The 25,330-nt window shown below is 48.3% G+C and overlaps 1 protein-coding gene across 3 annotated transcripts in view; it reads right to left on the reverse strand.

Annotated features, from left to right (window-relative positions):
- Positions 1-4,826: 4,826 nt before the first annotated feature.
- The window catches only part of ASCC2 (activating signal cointegrator 1 complex subunit 2), a 1,015,237-nt gene continuing 994,733 nt past the window's right edge, over positions 4,827-25,330 (reverse strand). For all 3 annotated transcript variants that reach the window (XM_069619287.1, XM_069619286.1, XM_069619285.1), the window contains one exon: positions 4,827-5,170. In XM_069619287.1, the coding sequence (XP_069475388.1) occupies positions 4,999-5,170 (172 nt within the window). In that variant the 3' untranslated portion in view covers positions 4,827-4,998. The remainder of the gene's footprint in view (positions 5,171-25,330) is intronic.

Consider the following 25,330-nt stretch of genomic DNA (forward strand, 5'->3'; position numbering starts at 1 on the left):
AAAAATCCAGCAAAGCTGCTGGGGTACTCACTAGGTTTGGGAAATTAGCCTTATAAGAGAATTCTCCCTAACAGCTCCCACCCACGGCAATCTTGCATGTCCTTTCACTGACACCCTGGGGCCATCTTGTTGGGAATGCACCATAGCAGTCCATGCATTTGAGTGCCCCAGTGAGTCCCTGGGTTCCTGCACACATGTTCCGTTTGGGTCATCCCATTTCACATCTGTCAGTTGCTTGGCCTGTGGACCTTAAGGAAAACACATCAAAAGAGGGACTTCAACCAAGATACGACTTGATTCAGGTGGGTGCTTGATATCTTGTAACCAGGCAATGGAGCACAGTGGTTTCCATTGTCACAAATACTAAGCATTTGTTGTTCGCTTGCAGCCAGGGAGAGGACCTGGCAGGCATTCCAGTCTTTTTCCCAGATTACCCAGCTTGGATGCTATCATTTATCATCCTGGCAGGGGCATCTAGGGGAAAGACTTATTGTTCTCCTGCAGGTACACGTGGTGGGTCCTGCCAGAGTTTACAGTTAACTCATCTTGATTTGGGTTTTGATCCTGGCCACTTGTGACAAGAGCAACTGATAGCCCTTCCAATGACTGAGCAATATACCAACAATAACAACAAACATGTCTGACATTCCTTGCTAGTTGTCTTTGCTCTGGTAGAATGAGCATGAATGTACAAGAGGTCATAATCCCTAGGTACGTCGAGCTGCTTACCCATGCTGTGATGTCGTAAACCTCACAGCATACAAGCAGCTCGGTCATTTCACTGAAGCCAACAACCTCCTGGACCCTGGCCAATCTGGCTTCAGATCGCTCAGAGGAACGGAGTCTTCCCTAATGTCTGTCTGGGACGACCTAAAAAGAACAGCGGATGCAGAAGGCTGCGCTGTACTCATTCTCCTTGAGCTCTCTGCTGCCTTCGACACCAGCGACCACACCATTCTCCTAGACAGGCTACACTCTTTAGGAATCAAAGACACTTGGGGTCATTACGACCCAGGCGGTAAGTAAACCAACTTTACCACCATGGTGTAAACCACGTTTACACCATGGTGGATGGCGGATTTACCGCCCCATTCCAAGGTGAGTGGGGCGGTAAATCCCCATTTCCCATTTACCCTTCCCCATTCCCATTTTTGCCCCATAGGGCATAATGGGAGTGGGGAAGGCGCTAATTACGGCACCGTAAATTACGGTGCCGTAATTAGCACCAAGGCGGTTTAGCGCCCTGGATTTTAACGCCTGCTAAAAGCAGCCGTTAAAATTGGAATCAGGCGTTAAGGGTTAACGACGGCGTTAACCCTTAACGCCCGAGTTGTAATGAGGCCCACTGTCTTCTCTTGGATGACCTCATTCATCTCTAATCGCTCACAAATCATGCTCCTCTACCCTTTCACATCTACCTCATGACCAGTACCAAAATGGGTCCCACAAGTAACACCCCTAACTCCCCTCTCCTTTTGAACATCTACCTGAACCCACTACTGCACCCATCCGCTACAGCCAGATCATCCTTACAATCCCAAAATCGCCAGGCTCCAACTGTCCAGAACGGTCATCATGCCTCTCGGATATTGACTACTGGAGGAGGACCAACCACCTCATCCTCAATCCTGGGAAAAAGGAAATCCTAGTCTGCGTGAAAACAGAACTCCTTTCTCAACCTATTCCCTGGCCTCAATCCTTAGGCTCCCCACTGTCAATCTCCACCTCAGTGAAAAACTTCGGATGCACACTCGACCCAGATTAATCCCTCTCCCAACACATCAACTCTGTATTCAGAACCTGTTTCTTCCATCTTCACATTCTCGTGCGTATCTTCCAATACCTCACCTATCCTCACAGTTTCACTGCCATCATCTCCATCATCCTCTCCTGCTTAGACTATGCAAGCTGCCTTTACCTAGGCACACCAGCATTTCAGCCAAGGAAACTGCAAAGAATCCAAAACGCTGTGGCCACCTGCTCATTAGCCTACCCCCCAGAGAACACATCAGCCCTACACTAAGAGTCCTCCATTGTCTCTCTATTGGTCGACGCACTACCTTTAAAGCCATGTGCATCACTCACTGGTCTGGAATTCCTCCAAGACAAAGTCCCTCACTACCACCCCTCAAGGACACTCAGTTCCACATTACAACTCCACCCGACTGGATAGATCCTCCTTTTCTGTCCAAGTGCCAATCCTCTGAAACTCTCTGCCCCTGCACATCAGCAACATTGACAATCACCTGGAATTCAGAAAGGCCCTCAAAACCTAGCTTGTCCATTCCTCCTCTTGAAACCTACTCGCACTATATACCGTTGATACGCGCACAGAAACACTGACCCAAACTCAACAACACATCTATCCACCCATACCCCCACAGATGCCGGCAGCATTCGCACAACACCCCCGTCTCTCCAGGCCCCTTTGCCACTGCTCAGACTTTCAATCTATGGGGACCACCACCACTGGCGAGACAAGCCAATCGCGTTGGACCTAGAAAAACGACATTGAAGATGAACTCCTTCCAAGTTTACGGTATGTATACCTTGCACCACATCTGTGGACACAGGCCGCAGGCACGGCCACACATCCATGCACTCTAGAATGCAGCTATGGCTATGCTATTTCTGGTCTAGCAGCTCACATAGCCGTCCACACTGAAACCCCTGACGTACCTCGACACCTCTGCCATTAGTATATAGCGACAACCTATGAAAAATGTTGGGTTAGCTGGGCACACATCTAATCTGTGGCATTAGCACTCTATCCTAAAACCACCAGCAGCCCCCGCCCACATGCCTGACCTCCGGGCTGCTTACTGGAGCCTAGCAAGCCCACCTAAGTCCTAACCTGGCAAAAAGCACACACGTATCATTAAATTAACTCTTAGTATCTCCCACACATGGACTGCGGTCACCGAGGGTGTTCCAACCACAAAGAACATTGAGGCCATACAAATGGGGAAAGGGTAATATATAAATGATCAATACAATGCAATACAAGGTGCATTCCTCCCACTCATCCCCCCACAAATTGAAAGGTTCAGAGGTAGAGGAAACCATTATCGTTTAGACCATGTAAACAGCCCAATTGCAAACTGGATTTTCTTTTGATGTTTATATAACAATGTTGATTTCATGGACTTTATAAGAATGAAACCTTGAGCTGGCCGTGCTGGAATTTGATCCTATGACCTGCTATTTTGGTCCCGATTCCTGCAGCTATCTTACTAGCTATACAATTCTTGGTACATTCTTTGTGACATTTTAGGACACAACTATCCAATGTGGTGGTGTTCTTGTCATTTTGAGGGGAACTGAGCCTACAGAAGAAGTAAAGTAGCAGCATCCGACCAATTATATCAAAGTCTGAAAAAACGTTAGCAAGGTAGAATTAATGGGACATGTAGCACTGCCTTGTCTCTGTGAAAATGGATTGTACTGCCCAAAGGAAAAAAGATAGTGTGTGGAGGACAGGTATACATGAGGGACTAGAGCGGCTGTACAAGGCCAGACCATGTTGTAAGGCATATGCTGGCAAGAGGTCTATAGTGACGTATGGGGCTAAGACAAGACATCTGTACAGGTGAGAATTAAAGAACTTGGGGAGTGAGGCTAGGATGTCAGACACCAAAGAAAAGGAATAAGGGAGGTTTGGTGGGACAAGATTATGTGGAAGATAGATGCATGAGGCCATGGCAGAAACATAGGGTGTGATGTGTACATGTGGAAATGAGGGAGACTGCAAGTATCCAGGATATGAGAGAAGATAGGTGCAGCAGGGTAAGGTGGAGTGGAGTCTACAATGGTATGATCTGTGCAGGAGGTAATAAGGAAGACTGATGGAGGAGTAAGGTGTCATCTATACACAAGATGGATGATGTGAGCCTTTGTACAGTGCGGCTGCCGAGCAACAACCATATAGCAACATATACATATACCAAAGAAGTGGAGGGAGTGATCACCAAGGTATAGTAATTTTACCTAACCCCAAATGTTTGACTCCCAAAAGTTCGACCCCCAAATTCCCACATATATATATGTGTGGGGTGGAGGGGTAAAGTATATAAAAAATGCATAGGGGTAAAGTGGGGGGGGGGGCTTATGGGAGACCTCCACCCCACATATACATTTACGGGAAATAAAAAATAAAAAAAAGAATCGAACTTTTAGGAGTCGAACCTTTGGGTTCGGTAAAATCACTTAGAACCATCACCAAGATCTATACAGGACTAAGAGGGGCTGTACATACTGAGACGGAAAGTGCTGGTGCCTTTACAGGAGAGAGTAAAGATGACCTTGGGTAATTTGGTTGAGAAAAGGTGGGATTGGGGTATACAGAAGAAGGCAACCATGACTGTCAATAGAGAGGTTGGTAGGAGGCATGACCCGTTACTCAACAATCTTTACTCGATCTGCAAATGACAAGAGGATGGATTGTCAGTAGCAAAGAAAAGTGTCCACAGGGCAGCAAAACTGGATGTGACAGCTGTACAGGAGAAAATAAGGGTGGTTGATGAGCAATGTATCGGAGGAAATAAGCTCCGATACAGTGCTGGCTGTTACATAGAAGATTTGCAGTTTAGACCTGTACAAATGGAAACAAGGAAAAGATTACATTGATAGATTTCTAGAGGAAGGAATAAGGATGGGAAGGGGACACTGGAGAACACAGAACATGGGGATTACCAGTAGAGTTATTTCAGAGCAATAGAACAGTGACAAACATAAGAATCTTCTTCAGTGGGCAAAGGGAGGAAAGATGGCAGAGGAGGACATAGAATATGTATCATATTAGGATAAAATTGAAGGGACAATATGAACAATGTTGTGCACATATTTTATTCATGTGCCCAAGAAAAGAGTTAACCAAAAGCAAGTAGAGAACATTAATGGGAGGTGAAGGCAAAATCCATGGGATCCAACAATATTTTTGCAAAAATTATAGAATCCAAGCTTTGACAGGATAATGGCACTCCTCCGACTGTGGCTTTGCTATGATGGGATCATGCCTTTGTTCCTTTTCCTGTCTGCCATTGATCGTCTGTTGTGATTTCCTCGTGCGCTTTTGTTGGCCTCTTTTTTACGACGTTCCTGTACAGTGTCTTTGCTTTGCCCCTGGCCGCGGCTGGTCCCCACAACTGCAGAGGAAGAATCATGTCTAAACCTGCAATGGTAAAATCAAAAAATACTGAGAAACTGCCAAAAGACCACGTGGGAAGGTTGAAAACACTCCTGCATATGGCATACAATAATCAAGGCTACAGTAAAATTGAAGGATACTGCTACCGTAAGGAGGGTGAAGCTACACCAATATAATGGATAGAACACAGTAAACAAAGCTGGAGGAACATCACAGAGGAACAGACGCTGGCTAAACCTTGTATGGAACAGTCGTGCAGCGTAAAGTGCTGCAAACCAAAAGGTGGAAATGTCATGTAGTATGTAGGGCTGGCCATAACAACAGACAGACAAATGAGAGTGGGCGATGCAGGATTGACATCAGAAGAAAATGTCAGACAGGGAACAAGACTCTCAGCAACTAAGACAGGGGTTGCTGGGAACAGCACTGAAGTTCCATTCTGGATAAAGCACTACAAGAAATAATTCCAAAACAGGGACACCACCACGGGAAGAGGAGAGTTAGCTAGACTGGTGTAAAACCAGGGTAAGATAACTGTGAGACAACATTATACAGCACTTTCACACAATCAGCCTGATTCATGGAATTATCTGCACGTAAAAAGAAGATTTGCATGCCATCCTGCCCAAAAATCCCCGTTTGAGGTATGGGGATTTTCAGGCAGAATGGCGCTCAAATCTGCGTTTTACGCGCAAATAATTCCATGAATCAGGGGCAATGACTGCGGAGGAGAAATTACTTGCCAGTAATGTTCCTTCTATGGATTCATCTCCCACAGATTCCTCATCCTGATAAATATTCATCCAGCGTCAGCTGCTCAAATGTTTTTTTCGAAAAAGGGGCATAGTGCCGCTCGACATCCCTCGTATTCGTCCGCGCCACTCCTCGACAACGGACGTGATGTCAATCACTGTATAAAAGGAATGCACTACGCCCCTTTATTTCAGATCCTGACCTTTTACCCCCTCGGCTCGCCTGCTAGAGGGAACATGCAGTAATGGGAAAAGGCGAATCAAACAAACAATAGCAAACAACTAGATGCTTGCTTACCTTTTCCTTCTTTTCTTTTTTTTTTAATCTTCGAAACGAAGCCAGAAGAAAGTGGACAGCCTGGCAAACAATTGTTGCTGTCCCAACGCAGCACTCTGCTCCTCATGCCATGGCACATAGAAGCTTAAGACCGCAGAATGCAAGTGAGATCATGGACTTCCAAGCAAGGAGGCTGGGAGGGTGATGAGGAATCTGTGGGAGAAGAATCCATACAAAGAACATTACTGGTAAGGAATTTCTCCTTCAATGGATTGCATTCTCCCACAGATTCCTCATCTTGATAGACTCCTTAAGCAGTATCCATGTAGATGGAAGGCTGGAAGTCACATTAAGAAACTCTGGAGGACCACTGTAACATAGCGAACATTGGCTCCTCAGGCCAAGTCCAAGCTGTAATGCTTGGTAAACGTGTGCAAAGAAGACCACATTGCCACACAACAAATGCCTCTAGCTGGTACTCCCCTCTGGCGAGCCGAGGAGGCCGCGATCGCTCTGGGACAGTGGGCCCTAAGCCCTGCCAGTACCTCCTTATCTGAGTTCTAATAACATTCAGAAATGCACAGCACTATCCAACGAGAGATAGCCTGCTTAGCAAACGTTTGCTCCAACCCAGATGGCAAAATCACAATGAACAACTGGCCATCCTTCCTGAAAGAGCCCATTCTAGCCAGGTAAAAACTCAGCGCCCTTGTGAGATCCAACCAGTGGAGTCTTTCTTTGCCCTTAGAAGAATAGGATGGAGGGATAAATGCTGGAAGATGGATGCTCTGGTCTAAGAGGGTATCGTGACACTACCTTTGGTAAAAATTTAGGGTGTACTTTCAGGGAAACCTTTTCCTTAAAAAACCTCAGGAAGGGCGCGTTACAAGAGAGCGCCTGCAATTCACAGACCCTTCATGGGGATGTGATTGCCACCAAAAAAGTAGGCTTCAATGTTACAAGTCTGATGGGAGTCTAATGCAATGACTCACACGGAGCTGCAATCAGGAAGGTGGGAATCAAGTTCAAATACCAATCAGAGACAACAAAAGCCGAAGGAGAGAAATAATTAACCAGGCCCATTAAGAACTGGGCCACCTATAGACTGGTAAAAATTAACCTTGTTCTGGTGTCCTTTTAAACAAGCAAAGAGCTTCCTGGTACCCCTTCACTGTGGCCACGTGTAGGCCTAATTTGGCTAAGGCCAAAAAAACTCCATCACTGAGGAGTTGAGACATGACATGGGATCCACTCCCTTCGCCTTGCACCAAGTCAGGAACTTTCTCCATCTCCACGTGTACATATACCTAGTGGACGGTCTATGTACAGCCAATAACACCTTTAGCAGCTCCTCGTTGAGGTCCCAGTTCCCATACCTCAGCCTCTCAAGTGCCAAGCATGCAGGTTTAGAGGATCCAGGTTCGGGGGAAGCACATTTCACGTCCTCCTTGCCCAGTCCGGAGTGATCAGGATCAGAGGAGCCCTGAACCTCCTGAGAACCCAAGGGATGACCGGTAGCAGTGGGAACGCGTAACGTAGGTCAAAGACCCCCTCCACCAGAAACATGGCTCCCAATAACTCCCTGGGGGGAATTTCCCTCCAAAAGAACTGCTTCATTTCATGTTATCCATCGTTGCAAACAGGTCCAATGTCGGGGTGCCCCACCCGGTGATGATCTCAGTAATAACCTCCAGGCATAGCTCTCACTCGTGGGAGACCAAGCCCTGCCTGCTCAGAGCATCTGCCAACCCATTCTCCACCCCTGCCATATGAGCTGTAGGTGCTGAGATGCTGTCCTCCAGTATCCAGAACCATAGCCGTAGGGCCTCCCTGCACAGGAGCAATGATCTCACACCTCCCTGTTTGTTGAGGTAGTGCATGGTAACTGTGTTGTCCGTTAACACCAGGACATGTTTACCCCTCAGAGAAGGTGCAAAAGCCATCAAGGCTAGTCGTACTGCTTGCAGCTTCAGTAGATTGATGTGGCACCCTTCTTCCTTCTGAAACCAATGGCTACTCATCTGTAGAGAGCTGCAGTGAGCGCCCCAGTCCTTCAGTGAGGCGTCCATGACATTTCTATTTATTTAATTGTTTTTTTATAACGCACCTAATACCGTACCAGAGTTCAGTTTCTAAGCGCGGATCCGGATTGGAACCTCTGTTGCTCTGCGTGGTCTTGCTTCCAAGACCAACACATTGACCCTGTGCTATCCTCCATTCACGTCGTCACCATTCTGAATTTGTTCTTCCTCATGAATTATTTCAAATCCCTGAGGTCCAAAATGGGATAGAGTCCTCCCCCTTTCATGGGGACCAGGAAGTAACTGGCGTACCAACCCAAGCCTATTTCCTCGGTTGGCACTTCCTCTACGGCTCCCTTCAAAAGAAGGGCATGCAGCCTGCAGCTTTTCCTGGAGCTCCCATTTCGGCTGTCGGGAGGAGGTGGAGGTCTGTGCGCTGGTCTCTTCACAAATGGTAGGCTATAGCCCTACTCGATCATCTGAAGGAAGCAAGCGTCAGAAGTGACTTCCTGCCATTTACCCAAGAACTCAGAGACTCTTCCCTCCAAACAGGGACGTATGGATGGAGACCTCAAAGAGGTTTCGAAGGCGACATTGATGCAGCAGCCGTAGTCCACTGTCTCAGCCCTCCTCTACCTACCACAAGCCTCCCCAAACATGTTTCGTCCCTTGTTGGAGCTCATCAGTGAGACGTAGCTTGGGTCTCTAGGCCCAGCAGGCACGGGACCCACGTCTGGGCATACCCGTCCCACTCGGGGTGACAAAGCACAAACAAAGAGGTGATGGCTGGAAGGTTTAGAATTAATCTTAACCACTGGCGTTGCTCTGGGCAACCCTCCAGACCACCGTTCTTCGCCTGCCAAGCCATTACAGAAGGGGAAAGACCATATGCAAATCAGGTTGGGCCCCACCCCAAAAGGGGCAGTCCAGCCCGAACTGGATGCTTGTGGTCTCGTGCAGAAGGGATGTGGCCTAGCAGTTCGGGCTGGACTGCCCCTTTTGGGGTGGGGCCAAGCCTGATTTGTATATGGTCTTTCCCCTTCTGTAATGGCTTGGCAGACGAAGAACGGTGGTCTGGAGGGTTGCCTAGAGCATTGCCAGTGGTTAAGATTCATTCTAAACCTTCCAGCCATTAGCTCTTTGTTAGAACTTGGTTGAAGCCAGACCTCTTTGCTACACAACTGTTTTTGTGTTCTATTCATTTTCCAGTTTATTATTGTTCTAGTTGCATGTCCCATACTTTGAATTCTTGCTGAGGCAAAATATTGCTACTCTTACAATTTAATTTACATTATTAAAACCATGTGTAAAATCTCCCACGTCAAAACCTTTTGTGGGGCACGGATGAGTATATAATGTCTAGTTTAAACATCCATCAAACATGAACTTGGAGTCAATGTGGTAAATATACCATAAGTGGCCAGTGGCAGCATGTGTAAGGAAACCATGGTATCAACAGTAAGACAAACACAAGTGACCACAGTTCAATGGTGTTTATTGAACTTCAAAAAGGTTTTGAAAAACACCCATCTAATCCTAAATCTAAAGATGGGAGCAAGCTACGACCATCAAATAGTAATTATGCAGTCCTAGTTGTGCCGTGTCAAAATAAAAGGCCTTTTACTAATAAACCTATTGCCAATCCTTAACTCTAAATACAAATAGTGTGGGAAACAATGATATTCAAAAGAAACAAGTGTCCAAGAAATTATATGTCAGAATATTCAGGCCGTTGGCCTCCCTTCCCTAAGTTTTCAGCACAGGACAAGGTGGTACACTCAAGTTTAGCATTGTCTCTGGCATTAGCATCAGGGCCTTCCGTGCTCATGCCTCTTTGCCATTGAAAATCTCTTCTTTCAAAGGGCCTGATGAGACAAACAAACAATCGGTTATTTTCCTCTTAAGATTTTTAAGTATTCAATTTCTCAGGTGATTCACTACTCACCACGGATCCCCCTCAGCTGGGTTCAGATCCTCTTAACACAATGTTCGTAGGATATTCATTCACCCATTCATACACCCAATTTCTCGCAGGATATTCTTTCTCGGGTGACTCACGGTTTACCCCGGATCCCCCTCAGCCAACACAATGTTCAATTAGTCTCCCTCCGCTGGGCTCAGACTAATTCCTGTTTAACTGTTCAACACAAACTTGCTTTGACCTAAAAAGCTCTCGGCTCATCTCCCTCCGCCGGGCTCGGACCAACTTCAATTTACTTTGTCATCAACTTTCTTTACACTATTAACATCGAAGACTTCGATAGTTCACAGGGTTTTACTTGACCCGTTGCAGGACCACTTCGATTCACAATTCTTTGTCACTCTTTCACCACCTTTCCGTTGAATAACTTATAGAGACATTCGATTGAGCATGCAAGCAGTGCTGGACCACTCCGTCTAGGGTATCGTATTTTGGCTTCAAAGTTCAATCACTCATCTGTTTTTCAATTTTACTTGCGTTGATTATCACATACGCTTCATACACTGTTCGCTTCAGCGTTCACCATACAATGTTGCTGCTTGCAACCTTGGCTTCAACACAGACCGGTCTGGTATCAGTCTCCCCAACTCACTGGCTGTGCTGACTTCACTGACGCTGCTTTGTTGTAGGAGCCAGGGACAGTACCACAGCGGCAAGCGATTCTCTCTGCCTTTTATCCATGTGGTGAAGTGTAATAGAAGTCAGGTGTGTGTAACTGTCAGTAATTGCCTGACCCTGCCTGACCATTGTATTGGGACATGTCAGTTATGCAGCTTGAGTGTTAGTCCGTTTTCTCTTGTAGCGAGCTGTCCGTGGGAAAGTGTTTGTGCTGGGAAAATAGGGGGATTGATTTCCCAAGTATTCTATATCTGATAGGATGGGGTAAAGGTGTTACAGGTAAGGGGATACCGTGTCTCACCATCTGGTGTTCCACTCACACAAGACCTCTCACCCATGTGATCCTCCCGCACTGGTCCACCCCCAGGAACTGGATCCAAAAGCGATGGCCGTGTCCTGGCCACCTGGATGACAGATCCTTGGGTACTAGCGGGTGAGACAAGGCTGTTGCTCAAGGATGAGTGATTGTCATTACACCAATCACACGGGTCACAGCCTCTTTAAAATCATCTCCAAGGCTAGACCTAAAACCTTCACAACTTGACTTTCCAGCCTGTGCAGGCCCTCTTACAAAACAACAATCAAATAGTTGCATTTGCAAATGAAACAAACTCAGCAAAACCCGTCCCAGTTGCTTCAATCCAGATAGGCATTAAGCATTTTTATGTAGCATGATTCCTCCAACTTCTAAGCACTGGGATCATTATTAGCTAAGCTAATAGTTTACTGACCTCTGATGTACGGGTAACTCCGGCCAGCCAACATTTTGACCATAAGATTTGATATACTGCTACATTACCACTTTGGTGGTCATTCAGTCGTAAATCCACCAAATTACCACCAAACCTGCTTACCATTACCGCCACTTGGTCCTGTGGGTTTACCACATGTTTACAAGTGGTTGTAGGACGGTGTTAATCCCCAATTTCTAATCCATTTGTCTCCATGGGGGCTTTGGCAGGAATACCGAAGGCAGTAATTGCGCCAAAATTTGGCCTTAAAGTGGTACATTTACCTCCAGCATGATGCTCGAGGAAAATCTTCCACTTCAAGGTCAAACCTATAGTTCGATGGTGCAACCAAAATAATTGGTGGTAATGAGGCCCACAGATTGTAGCATTGAGCACTTGCCTCCCTGCACTATTGTATCACAACACTGATATACCATCAAGTAGTACTAATTCCAGTAAATGAGGACGTTCATTAATCATCAACAGACAATTCTGCTATCAATCCTTAAAACACATAATATGCTTCACTGCGTACTTGGCCAGCTTCATTGTGTCTTAAGAATTAAAATATATATATTCAGAAAAGATCAAATGTGCAACCCTAGAAGAGGAAAAATTGAAAGGCAATCGAGTGACTAATACTTCTGTAATTATAACATCCCTTTCTGCAACATGCTTTAGGAACTGAACCAGCTGTAGAGTGGTTGGGAATTGGTACACAAATCATTTGTTCTAAATTTGAATTCCTTCTAATTCCTTTTTACTAAATTTCTACTATGTGGAGTTTTTCCTGATTCCAGAAGCCGCGTTTGCCTTTGTATTTGAACTAGTCACTATCAATGCTATATTAGTTATATCTAGCAGGAGCTTGCACTGCAGAGGCAATTAGCTGTTCCTGTTGTATGTGGGTAGTTCTCCCCCTGCTGCTATGCTATTCCTATTCTTTGTGAGAGGAGTTTGGATTGCAGAGGGGAACCTATTCTGTTCCCATTCTGTGAGAATCTACCTTGCATCTGAAGCCCTTAATGTACCTGTTAGGTGTGAGGGTGCTTGTAATGGTCAATCCCATGCAGTCCCTTATCTATGCGAGTGGAACGTCTACTGCTGCGACCAAAGACTTATCTACGGTAATCCTGTACTTTCAGGCCCACAACGTTCCGGTTGCATGTCAGAAAAGTGATCTACTGAGGTCCATGGCATACCTTTTCTATGTTAAGCTTCAGGAGTGCACACTCCCCTCCAATGTTATAACTGTGCAGAAACCAATTCCTTATCTGTTCTCTGTGTGGGTATCTTCTAACCTTGCACTGATCCAGTCCACCTGCTCAAAATAATGAATGCTTGTAATGCTGTTGCCCCGATTCATCTTTTTTGTTTGTGTGAGGGAAGTCTGAACGGCCCCTAGTCAGGATCACCTCTTCTGTGTAATCAAGCCTTAAACTGTGTTAGTGCTCATCCGGTTCATTCGTGAGTAGATGCTTGTACTACTGCACATTGTGCTTTATCTGTTAAATTACAAGTTACTCACCGTAGTAACTAATGTACTGCTAGTCCACAGTCCCCTTTCCTCCATACTGAATAGGGGCGTCCTTCACTAGAGACAGGAGACGGAACCTTTTTCACCAGAAAAAATCTTCTTCCCCTTTAAATTTAGAGGTGTGCAGGGGCACAGCCCTGGGAGCATGCTCTCCCCTGACTCCGACCACCGGCGCCGTTCCTCAGTCCCCACTGAGGCGTCAACAATATTACCATTGCCTAATGACACCATTTTTTTTAGGGGTGAGGATGGTGGGATGTATGGAGGAAAGGGGACTATGGACTAGGAGTACGTTGGTCACTACGGTGAGTAACTTATAATTACTCCTACGTCCCGTCCCCTTTCCTCCATACTGTATGGGCAATTACAAATGAATGTGGCCCCACGGTAGAGAGTTGACCCTCCTTAAGAAAACAAGTTCCTTAATACTGCCTGCCCAAATGCCGTGTCGGACCTGGAGCTGGCATCCAAAATAGTAGTGCTTGCAGCTGATGACCTGCCACAGGACGTGTCTCTGGAACGCGACTGCTGTGGCCTTGGCTCTGACAGCGTGGGCATGCATGTTAGCCAGAAGCGGTTTGTGCTACCATTCATAGGGCTCCTTGATGGTCGAAACCATCCACCTTGCTATAGAGGCCTTGGAAGCCTGATATCCCGGCCTTGACCCCCGAAGGTGACAAAGAGAGCATCCAACTTGCGGAAGCTCCTGGTCCTGTCCAGATAAAATTTCAGAGCGCGCCTGACATCCAGACAGTGCAGGGCCCTCTGTGAATCGTCCTTAGGATCCGCAAAGAACGTAGGTAAGACTGTCTCCTCATTCAGATGGAAAGAAGAGACTACCTTAGGCAAGAAAGCTGGATGTGTTTTCAGGATCACCTTATCTCTGTGAAAGGTAGTGTACGGTTCGGAAGCCACTAGCGCCTGGATTTCGCTAACTCTGCATGCAGATGTAAGACCCACCAAGACACTACATTGAGGTCCCACAGCAGTTGTGGTTTCTTGATGGGGGGGTAGAGCCCGGTGAGGCCCGCCAGATGTCGTTTAACCACCATGTTGGAGGAAGAGAAGACTTCCTCCTCTGAGTTCCGGTATGCTCCTATGGATGCCAGGTAGGTGCGGCACGTGTCAATTTGCACCAGTCTGTTAGACTGTAACAGCCATAGATGTTTTGGTGTGACCTGCTCAGGAACCACGCTGCAAAGGCTAACTTCTGCGTGGTGGGTGGATGACCCTGCCCCCCTGCTGCGATAGAGGGTGAGCCAGGCACAGAGACATGTGAATGGGGGCTTGTCCGAAAGGCTGGTCAGCTCAGAGAACCATGGTCTCGCCAGCCAGCACAGAGCTATCAGAATGATGCAGAGGTTACACGATTCTCTTATCTTGCAGATCACCCTGTGGACTAGGGGAGTGGAAGGAAATGCATATGCAGTCATTCTGTTCCACTGTATCTGGAAAGCATCGCCCAGGGAGCCGGGGCCCTGCCCCTGCTTAGACGCAAACTGCAGGTACTTCCTGTTGGACCAGGTGGCAACGAGATCCACTTGAGGGTGCCCCCAACTGCTGAAGATCCCCAGCAGGACCTGAACGTTCAATTGCCATTCGTAATTGTCTGCTCCCAGCCTGCTGAGCCTGTCCGCCTCCAGGTTGGACTCCCCCAGGAGGTGGATTGCAGTCAAGTAGATGTTGTTCTCCAGGGCCCACTCCCACATGCTGACTGCTAGACTGCATAGAGGGGGGGACCTGATGCCACCCTGCTTGTTGATGTAGTACATGCTGGTGGAGTTGTCCGTTTGAATGAGGACCACCATGCCGCAGGTAAGCGGCAGGAAAGCCTTGAGAGCGAGCCAGATTGCTTTCACCTCCAGCCAGTTTATATGGGACTTCTGCTCCTCGAGGGACCAGACTCCATGGGTGCTGTGGTTGTCCAGTGTAGCGCCCCAGCCTTTCAGGGAGGAATCAGTGGTGATGGTGACTTGAGGTGCTGCCTGCCGGAAGGGCTTGCCCGTCTGCAAGTTGCAGTCTATGGACCACCAGACGAGGTCCTGGTGGAGAAAGGAAGGACTGCTGGCAAGCTCTGCTTGGGAGCCCCGCTCCTTATTCCATGAGGCTGCGAAAGTGCAGCTGTAATCTCCTCATCTTGAGTCTCATATAGAGGTACTGTCAGGAGGAACGCTACCATGATACCCAATAGATGCTGGTACCACCAGGCTGAGGTCACTTCTCTGCTGAGAAAATGACCTGTGGCCCTCTTGATGGCTGTGATCATGTCCTCAGAGGGAAAAAATCCCTCGGAGATTGTGTCCCAAATGAGGCCCAGAAAAGTCAGGGTCCGGGTAGGCTGCAGCTGAGACTTCTTGAGGTTGATTTAAAATCCCAGTTAATGGAGTGCGATCCTGAGGGTGGAGGAAGTGTGGTCAACCGCCTCTGGGGATCTCACCCTGACGAGCCAGTCGTCCAGGTATGGGAAGATGTGGTAACCCTGAGCCCTGAGAAGGGCTGCCACTGCATTCATAAGTCTGGTAAAGACCCTAGGGGCTGAGTTGAGGCCAAAGGGTAGAACCTTGTATTGGAAATGGAAGCCCATGATCCTGAACCACAAAAGGATCAATGAGGCTGCCAAATTGGGACGTGTAGATATGCGTCCTTCCGATCCAGGGGGCGAGTCCAGTTTCCCCTGCACAGTGTCTCTGCAATAAGCGCTGGCGTAACCATCTTGAATTTTTGAAGAGGGAGGGAGAGGTTCAGGGTAGAAAGGTGCAACACAACTCTCAGGCCAGCCTGGTTCTTCTTTTGTATGGCAAAAATCCTGGAGTAGAAGCCCAAGCCTCGCTGGGAGGCTGGAATTTCCTCCACTGCCTGGCTCTCTACGAGCGAACGAATTTCCGCCAACAGAGTTGTTGTCCAAATCTGTGTGAGTGGAGGGTAGGAGGGAGGAGAGGAAGGAATCGGTAGGCGGTAACCCGTGGACACTACTGATAGGATCCAGGGATCCACAAACTTCTGACGCCAAGACTGTGTGTGAAGGGCAAGCCTGCCCCCCAATGGAGACAATGGACCCAAAGGGGTGTGTCATGCCTTCTTTCCCTCTGAGGCTGGTGCGGAGGAGGGGGACTGAAAGGAAGCCCTTGCTCCGCCCTGTCTGCTGTTGCACCATTGCTGACTTGGAGAACGGTCATGCTGTCTGGACCTCCGTTCTTGGAAGCCTTGGAACCCGCCGAAAGTCCGCCCCTTGTCTGAGCATTGATGCGACTGGGTGTATGCCTTGGGCGTGGCCTTCGTAAGGATAAAGACTTTGCAGTTTGATAACTGTTTTTCTTTTTATCTAGCTCATCGTGGTGGAATGAAAGAGGTCGCCACCCTTGAATGGAAGGTCCAATATGCGTTTCTGGATGCCCAGGTTGAGCTTGGTAGCCCGTAGCCAGCCAGTCGTTCTTGTGTCTGTGGCGATGCAGATGACACAGCCTGAGGTGTCAATGTGCGCCACAGTGGACTCCATGATGTCCTGTGCCACTAATTTAGATTCTGCAAGGCCTGCCTTGAAACGTGCCTGCCTCTGTGCCAGAAGCTCTGGGAGGAAGCCTGGCATTTCCTGCCAAAGCCTCTGATTAACAGCTGCCTGCATGGCGTCTGCGTTGGATTGACAGAGGTGCAATGAGGTGTTGGAATAAACCATCTTGCCGTAAGCCTCGAAGATCTTCTCCTTCTTGCATAGAAGCGCTGAGGACGACAGACTTGGAGTAGAGTGACGCCGCAGAGATCATTGAAGAGTGCGGTTGAGGGTGTGCAGACAGCAAGAGTGGATCCTCCTTCATTTTCCTATACTTGGCGTTGAGGCGCCGATTGACAGGCTGGGCCGAATGGGGTTTAAGACATTCCTTTTTGGCTAAGGTGACAACATCCTTCTGCATCGGGATCCCCTTTCTAGCCGCTGGGCGTAGATTGAGGACCTCGGCTAGGAACCCCGCCTCTGGTTGTTCGACCTCGGGTTGCGGAAGACCCAGATATTCAGCCAAACCTGAGAGCCGTTCATGAAAGGCCTTGGCTGAGGACGGCGTGTCAGGGTCCTCCACCTCGTCAGTGTCCACCAGGGTGTCCGTTTGGTCCGGGGCGGGTGGAGGAGTGCTGGGCTCCAAAGGCTGCGGTGTAGGAACCAGTGGTTGCTGCAGAGGCTGGTGTGGAACTGCCTGAACTGTGGGAGGCAGGGAAGCCGGAATCGAAGGACCCGGCATGGGCAGCAGGAGCTCGCAGGGACCTGAGGCGCTGCAGCCATGGGAGGAATGACTATGGGTGCTGGCGGTGGGACCAGAGGGAGCATGACCCTGATCACATCGCGAAGGATGGACCCCATCTGAGGAGACCTCATGAGCTTGAGGAACTTTTCAAAAAACCTGTCCTCATAGGCTGGTGGGGTGGTAGGTGGTATTGATGGAGTAGTGGGTGGCTCCTGGGGCCTGTGCGTACTCTGCCTTGTTGGCTGCGGGGTTAATCTGCCCTGCGATGCTGATGGATAAGCTGTAGGCCACGTACCTGGTTGAGACTAGTCCCACCTTGAAACTCGTTCTCTCACCTGCTGTGCACCAGGGGGTGGTATCGGACGAGCGGCCATCATGTCTTGTGAGGTAGCCATTTTTTTCGGGCTGTGTGCCACTTGCCAAAGTCGTGGTGCTCACCTCGCTGGGCCCGGCCTCCTCCATGACTCTTGGCGGTGGAGCATGAATCCTGCCCTGCACCTCAGGGCGGGGCCTGGTAAGCGTGTTGCCATTGGCGGAATCGCTGGTAGTGCTACGTACAGGCGCCCCCTCAGACATCTGTTTGGTACCCCTCGGGTGGACACCCCAGTAAAAGAACTTTGCGTGGTGCAATGGAAGAAAGCAGCCCTAGCGTGGGCATCGGCTTGTGTCTGACGAAGTCCTTCAAGTCCTCCGGAGGCGACTTCTCGAAGAGCTCCCTCCACGGCGCTAACATGTTCTTCAGAGCGTGCAGTGTAAGCGCATCACACGCGGTACAACCCTGCCAGCTGTGATCAAGGCCAAGGCAACAGAGGCAAAGAGCGTGGGAGTCGGACGTAGGGAAGAGCCCTTTGCAGGCTGGACACCTGCTAAAGCCCGCTGACATCGACATGCGCCGAGGAGGAGCGTGGCGCCAGGGGACTGAGTACCTGATAAAGACCAAAAAACAGAAGACAAAAGACAGAAGAAAGTATCCGAGGAAGAGCGTGTGGTATTACAAGGCCGAAGCCAAACCCAGGAGCGCTGGTGAAAGCGATCCGTTCCTGTTGACGCTGAACCCACAGGGGTCCTTTAAGTTGAGGTAACAGTATCTGAGATGGATGGGGATGCAGAACCTACTCATACACCAATAATCAGAACGACTCAGGAAGTTGGCAAAATCAAGGCCGTTTTAATAACAAGTCTTAAAAACAGGGAGTACAACGGACATCAACAGACGTTGCACAGCACGATCTCAACATAATTAATAAAGCACATTGTTTTTATACAAAAAACTTGTCATAAGTGACGTCATGCTACGTGACAAAATAAGAAAACCTACTAGGAGATGTGATAGGCTTAAAGGGAACATCTAAATATACTTTCTATATTGGAGGGGATCGAGATGGAGTCTCCAAGATCAGGTGGACAACTAAGCCCACCCCAAGTGCAAGTAATCTTCGGTGTCAGACTAATACACAACATGCTATTGGCTTCTCAAACTATAGGGCTCTTTGCTACGTGGACCTCTACAATTGGTTGGCACAGTTGTATCCTTCTGGAATATTCCACTGACTAGCAGCACGCAAGCTAGGGGGTTGGCCTGGTCATGCCTCTCCACCCAATTAGCCCAACATCCATCATCACTCCCGCGGTCTGCCATTTAATTGAATCTGTTTGAACTCTGCCTTGCAGAGGCTCACTGTGCCTGAGAATAAAACGGAGTGAGGGCAAGGCCTTATCATCTGGTCTCGTTGTAGCTCGCCCAAAAGTCTATTTTCATCTGACCATGTGACTGGAGAGCACGTTTTTGAGCTTCTTCGTTGTATTTAATACTGTTAAATGAAGAAATCTTTGCACTTCTAGTGATTTTCCATTACACCTCAAACAGGAGTTCAGCTTGCTTCTCACATTCATATATCTTCGAGTAGATAACTAGGCTCTCGGTGGCCCCGACTCTTGACACTGGGCCAGGCAATCCTTCTTGAATCTTTTCTTCGCTGTCAGCTATTCTATTCTGCTGCGCCACACTTCCAGCCCTTTCATTCATGGGGTCTAATTTCGCTAAAATGCGTTGTGGAACATCCAGATTCTATACATTGCTATATATATATATATATATATATATATATATATATATATACATTGGTGCCTCGCCTCCAATGATATATGATATGGCATTTATAACATGCCTACACACAAGGGTTTCAAGGCGCGATGAGGAAAGGGAGGGGGAACAAAGGAAAGACAACGATCTTACTAGGCCAGGTGGCATTGAGATTGCACAAGTGCAGGGGAGGGGGGAAAGGGTAAGTGCAGTGGGGAGCAGGAGGGGGCAGTGCAATACATAGGATCAACAGTAAAGAATAAATAATATAAAGAAAAGCAATAGGTAAAAGTATGGCCAGCTAGTGGCAAGTGCAGGAGTAAGTGCAGACATCAAGTGTCAAGAGCTGGTGGGGAGTGTAGGAATACAGAAACAGCCCCCAAGTGCAGGGGTTGGCAGGGAGGCACTGCAGGTGTGCAGCTGACAGGGGAGGGGACCTGGGCCCGAGATCAGAGGGTTGCCAGGTGACCAGTGCAGTTTCAATCATGAGTTCAGCAGGGGAGAGGAGGAGAGAAAGCAGAAGTAAAGAGGAAGGTCTTGAGGTGCACCCGGAACCAGAGATGGTTCTCCTCAATTTTCAGGGAGGTAGAGAGGCTGTTCCAGAGGGAGGCCCCAGTCGAAGAAAGAGATCTACCACCAACTCGTTGCTTGGAGAAGCGACTGACCCTGAGGGAGTTGGAGGCGGATGAGCGAAGAGCTTGAGAAGGAAGATATCTAGGAAGAGAGGGTTTAAGGTATTGAGGCCCTAGGCCCCAGAATGCCTTGTGGACAATGCAGAGGGTTTTGAACTTAATCCTCGCAGCCACTGGGAACCAGTGCAGAGATTTCAGTCCTGGAGAGATACGATTCCTGGGCTTGAGGCCAAGGACAAGTCTCGCAGTCCTGTTCTGGATGAGCCGCAGAGGGCGGAGAGTAGAAGCAGGCAGATTTAGAAAGAGGCTGTTGCAATAGTCCAGCCTAGAGAGAACCAGAGCTCTGGAGACAGTGAGCTTCTGGGGGAAGGGCAAAAAAGGAAGAATACCTCTGAGGAGGTGCAGCTGGTAGTGTGACTTCTAAGAGACGTCAGAGATGTGAGGAGAGAAGGAGAGAGTGGAGTCGAAGATGACCCCAAGGTTTTTAGCCTCACAGGTGGGAGAAGGAAGCGGAGGGCCAAGAGAGCGACAGGAAAGGAGGGAGCAAGCGTGCCGATGGGGAGAATTTCATTCTTACTGGCATTAAGGCAGAGATCGTTGCTGGCACACCACTCCTGGATAGTGGACAGACAGTCAGAGATGAGAGAAGGAGCGGTGGCGGAGATGAGCTGAGTGTCCTCAGCATAGCACTGAAAGTTGGGGCAGAGAGTGGCAATGCGGTGGCCAAGAAGTGCCAGATATAGGTTGAACAGCCAGGGAGAGAGGTCAGACCCCTGGGGAACACCAGAGGTAGAGCTAGAGGAGAGGATGGACCCAAGTTGGACCTTTGAGGGCTGATCAGCGAGGAAAGAGGCCAGCCAAGCCAGGCCAGCATACCCAGGTTATCACGGAGACGGTTGAGCAGGATGGCATGGTTGACCATGTCAAAGGTAGAAGCGAGAACAAGTAAGATGAGGACACAGAGTACTGGAGTCAAGGTTAGAGAGCACGTCTTCATGGATGTTCAGGAGAGCAGTTCCCGTGCTTCTGGCAGCTCTGAAGCCAAACTGATGGTCATGGAGACAACCAACCAATTCAGTGTGAAGATTAAGCTGAGAGATGGACAGCTTTTCCAGGAGTTTGCCCGGAAAGGAGTGATAGAAATTGGGCAGTAGTTAGCAGGGCAGGAGGGGTCGGCTGAGGGTTTCTTAAGAAGAGGGTGCACAAGGGAGTGCTTCGGGGGGAGGGGGGAGGGAAGACTCCAGTGGCGAAGGAGTGGTTGCAGAAGTCAACCAAAGCTAGAGCAAGGGTGTCAATGTGGTCCTTGATGGTTTTAGAGGTACAACGGAGAACCTGTTTTGATGAGACTTTCATAGATAGGACTTGTCTCGAAACCTTGTCTTGGGAAAAGAGGGAAATAGCAGAGAAGGAGGGAGGATAGGTGGCCACAGAAGGGCCAGAGAAAGAGCGGGGAGTAGAGGAAGAGAGAGAGGATAGGATGTCCTGAGTTTATTCACTACGTAGCGAGCCTTATGATTACTTCGTTTACTTGCGGTACTGCATCTGTACACTTGTAAAATGGCTATACCTCAACAGCCATCAAAGCCCCCGTTTCCACCTCGAAAATGGGTTAGTGGAACACAAGGGGCCATCAACATCTGATGAAAAGGGGCGGAATGAACTTAAGCCAACTTCGATATTCTTGCCCTGCAAGAAACATGGTTAACGGAAAAACCCTATCTGGGTGCTTTTGTCATAGAAATGTCACCAGCAAAACAAAGCTGGCTAGGACATCCCTCTTCAGGGCTTCTATTAGCAGTTCGCTCGGGCAGTGGAATTACCATCCAAAAGACATTGGCCTTTTCTCTAAACCACTTGGCAGTTTTGAAAACTTGGAACCACTCTGACCCTGAGACCAACTCCATCCGGCTGATCTCAGTAGCAATAATCACTGTATATTGGAACCCACAAACAATCTCGGACACAAAATGTTTAAAGACCATTGAAAAAGAAATTGATGATATTTATGCAGAAAAGGAAGTTACACACATCATCATTTGCGGGGACTTAAACGCCAGGTGTTCCAGATTGCCAACCTGCAAGAAACAACCAAAAACTACAGCTGAAAAGAGAGGCGTGCTTTGGTCAGAGCTAATGGATTCACGAGGCTGCTATAACATCGGCCAGACTTTCCATAACCCGGGGTGCCACCCAACGTGGGAAAGAGAAAACTCTGTGGCAACAATCGATTCCATCTTTGCGTCGGAAAGCATGCTGAAGCTGGCAACCTCCTCCGAAGTTATCAGAACTGCAGCAACTTGCTGGGAGCGACTTGGGCCTCACCCAATCGTCCCATCCTTCCTCTGCCGCTGCCCACCGAATGCAACATCCGAGGCAATCGCCTTAAGCTTAAAGCCAATAGAATCGCAGATCTGACGTTCAATTATCAAAGACAGCTGGTCCATAACAAGTCCAACTTTCCTGCAGAACCAGACTATCAGCCTCTTCTAAGCCCTTACAAGATAACGACGAGAAAAAATTCTCCATCACTGTACCCCACAACTCACCAATATGACAAACTGTTGGTGGAAACATGCGCCCACCTGAGACAACTTAAACAAAGAGCGAAGAAAACTAAGGAATACAAATCGTGGATAAGAAATAACCGGATCCTATTCTACCAAAGAGACTCAGAAGAGATGCTGAAAAAACTGTCGGGAAAGAAAGCTAGAGAATTCTGGACATTAATAAAATCATCAGGCGCACATAACGAACCATCACAGTCAAACAACGTAAGCAAAGAAAGATGGATATCTCACTTTAAGGCGCTATTCAGTTCCCCATCTGCCGACTATGCCATCCCCCATGATGACCCGGAATCCCTCTGGGAAGAGCTCTCCAACAAAGAAGATATCAAAACAATAATTCACAAGCTAAAAGCCTCAGGTGCCCCTGGGCCTGACGGAGTCACAAATATCGACCTCACGAACTTCCCCTCAGAGTGGTCAATGTTCATCAGCTTGGTATTCAGAAAATGCGCCTCCTCAAGATCGCTTCCGAGGTCTTGGACTTTGTCGGTGGTGGTCCCAGACTTCAAGAAGGGCGACAGGGCAGATCCATCCACAAAACTACCGACCGATTGCTCTCCTTGACACCATCGGGAAAAGGTTTGGGATGCTCTTATTACAGAAATTCCAAAAATGGGCAAACACTGCCCCCAGCGCCGACCCCTTCCAAGCGGGTTTTAGAAAAAACTCGGGAACCACAGTTAACATCATGCTGCTCAGCATCTTAAAAAGCAAAATCCAGGAAGGCCCCACAAGGGTGTACTTAGCGTTCATAAACCTCACTCAGGCCTTCGACCAAGTAGACAGATCTTTGCTATGGGCAAAACTGCAGGCCTGGAACTGCCCGGAAAAAATTCTTGGTCCAATAAAAGCGCTCCACTCTGCAACATCGATGAGGGTCAAACTCAACAAAAATGGCCTCTTATCTGATTAAATTCCAACGAGCAGAGGGGTAAAGCAGGGCTGGCCCCTGCCCCCGTGCTTTTCATAACCTTTCTAGGGGACTATAAAGATTCAGCCAGTGCCATCAGAGCTTTCCCACAAATAATCGGAGGCATGCTGGTGCTCCGAATACTATACATGGACGATATCACACTGCTAGGCCAAACCCTGATCGGCCTACAACGCCAACTGACAAACTTGTCAGATTACATTGGTCGGTGTTAGGCAGAAACCTGTGCAGTTCCCTTAGGGACCACTGCAAAAGGCTTAAGACTACAGGTGTTGGCAGTAAACCCAATTGGTAGCAGTCTGCACCACCCAGATTTACCTGCTAGCTGTGGCTGAGCAGCCAGACTTTCCTCAAGAAGAGTTAGACAGTATATAGAGTATACAAGATAGGTACCAAAATACAGTAGCACAAGCAAACACTGACCAGAGCTTTTGGTATCAAGTATATAATTATTTATTTAAAGAGACACTTGGAAACACTTTAGCCCTATTATTATAAGCAAGTTCAAAAACACAGTCACTATTAATATATATACATCCCTTATTCCTTATTAGACAAGTCTTAGTTAACACCACTTATTTCCAGACAGAGGTGAGCGCTTAACTAAAGATGGCACTCCAATAAGTTAAGAAAAAGGGAGGGAAAAGGCAGAAATTAGAAACTGCACACAACACAATACTTTAGAAGCACTCACCAAGGCAGGAAAGTCAAAGTCTACTTGTGAGCAAAAAGTTCAGAGGCCAGGCTCCCTCTTGGAGAGAGTAGAACACCAATAAGCCCAAGATCATACAGTTTAAAAGGCTTGGAAAGTCTTGCAGAGAGTTTAAAAAGCAATCAGTTCAGCTCAGAAAAGTTCAGTTAGCCAGCCTAGGGCCAACCCAAGTGGTAAGTTGAGGATTTACGAGACACCCCACACAGACCGTTGCAAGGGAGGCCAGGCGGACACAGTACCTTGAAAGTGGAGAGAATCCTCCAGCGGGGGCAGTTGTTCCTGGCAGTGGATGCAAGTCGCAGCGTCGTCCAGAGGAAGAGAAGATCTTGACGTGGAGGAAAGCTGAAGGTCGTTGCACTGCCAGGGAAGAAACCAGCCGCGGAGTTCTCTGGTAAAAAGGTACTACCCTTTTATTTGCGGTAGTGGAAAAACGTGGTGTCCCGGTTGCCGGGGTGCTTGGCACAGGCAAGGCGGCCACGAGATGATCCGGGAAGGCGAAAAGGCAGGCAAACTGGTTATCCCCACCAGTCAAAGGAAGAAGACTTTGGGATGAAGATCTCCTCTGTCGTTGGAAGAAGTGGTGAGTTGGTTCAGCAGGGCTCCACCGGTGGTGTCGTCGTTGCAGGTCGGCTCAGCTTCTCCCTCTTCGGATTCTTTGGTCCTGTGGCGACGTCTGAAGTCCCAGTCCCCAAAGCCCTGCTTTTATGCAGAAAACCCCCATTCATCAGTCCTAGCTGTCACTCAAACATGCTAAGTGGTGAGCCGGGCGGCTCACCACTTGGCCAATCACACAAGAGTGCGACTTGAGTTGCCGAGGCAACTCAGTCCAGGGTGCCTAAACCCCCTCCCACTCCCCATGTGGTACCCAGACAGAGTGGCACCACTTTTGGAGGCTTCTGCGGAGAAGCCCGCCAAAAAGTGGAACAAAGGGCTCGACTTGGGTTGGAGTCACAGAAGTGAACACAAACACCATTTTGGAACTGAGTTCTGGCAAAAAATACCAACCGGTGAATTAATATTAAATAAATAAACCAGCGGTTTGTTTGAGGCTATGTTAAAAAGTATTAGCCTCGAACAATGGGAAAATCCCATAGGAATATATTTGCGGTT

The sequence above is a fragment of the Ambystoma mexicanum genome, chromosome 10 (assembly GCF_040938575.1).
Source record: "Ambystoma mexicanum isolate Mex_15411 chromosome 10, UKY_AmexF1_1, whole genome shotgun sequence".
NCBI lineage: Eukaryota > Metazoa > Chordata > Amphibia > Caudata > Ambystomatidae > Ambystoma > Ambystoma mexicanum.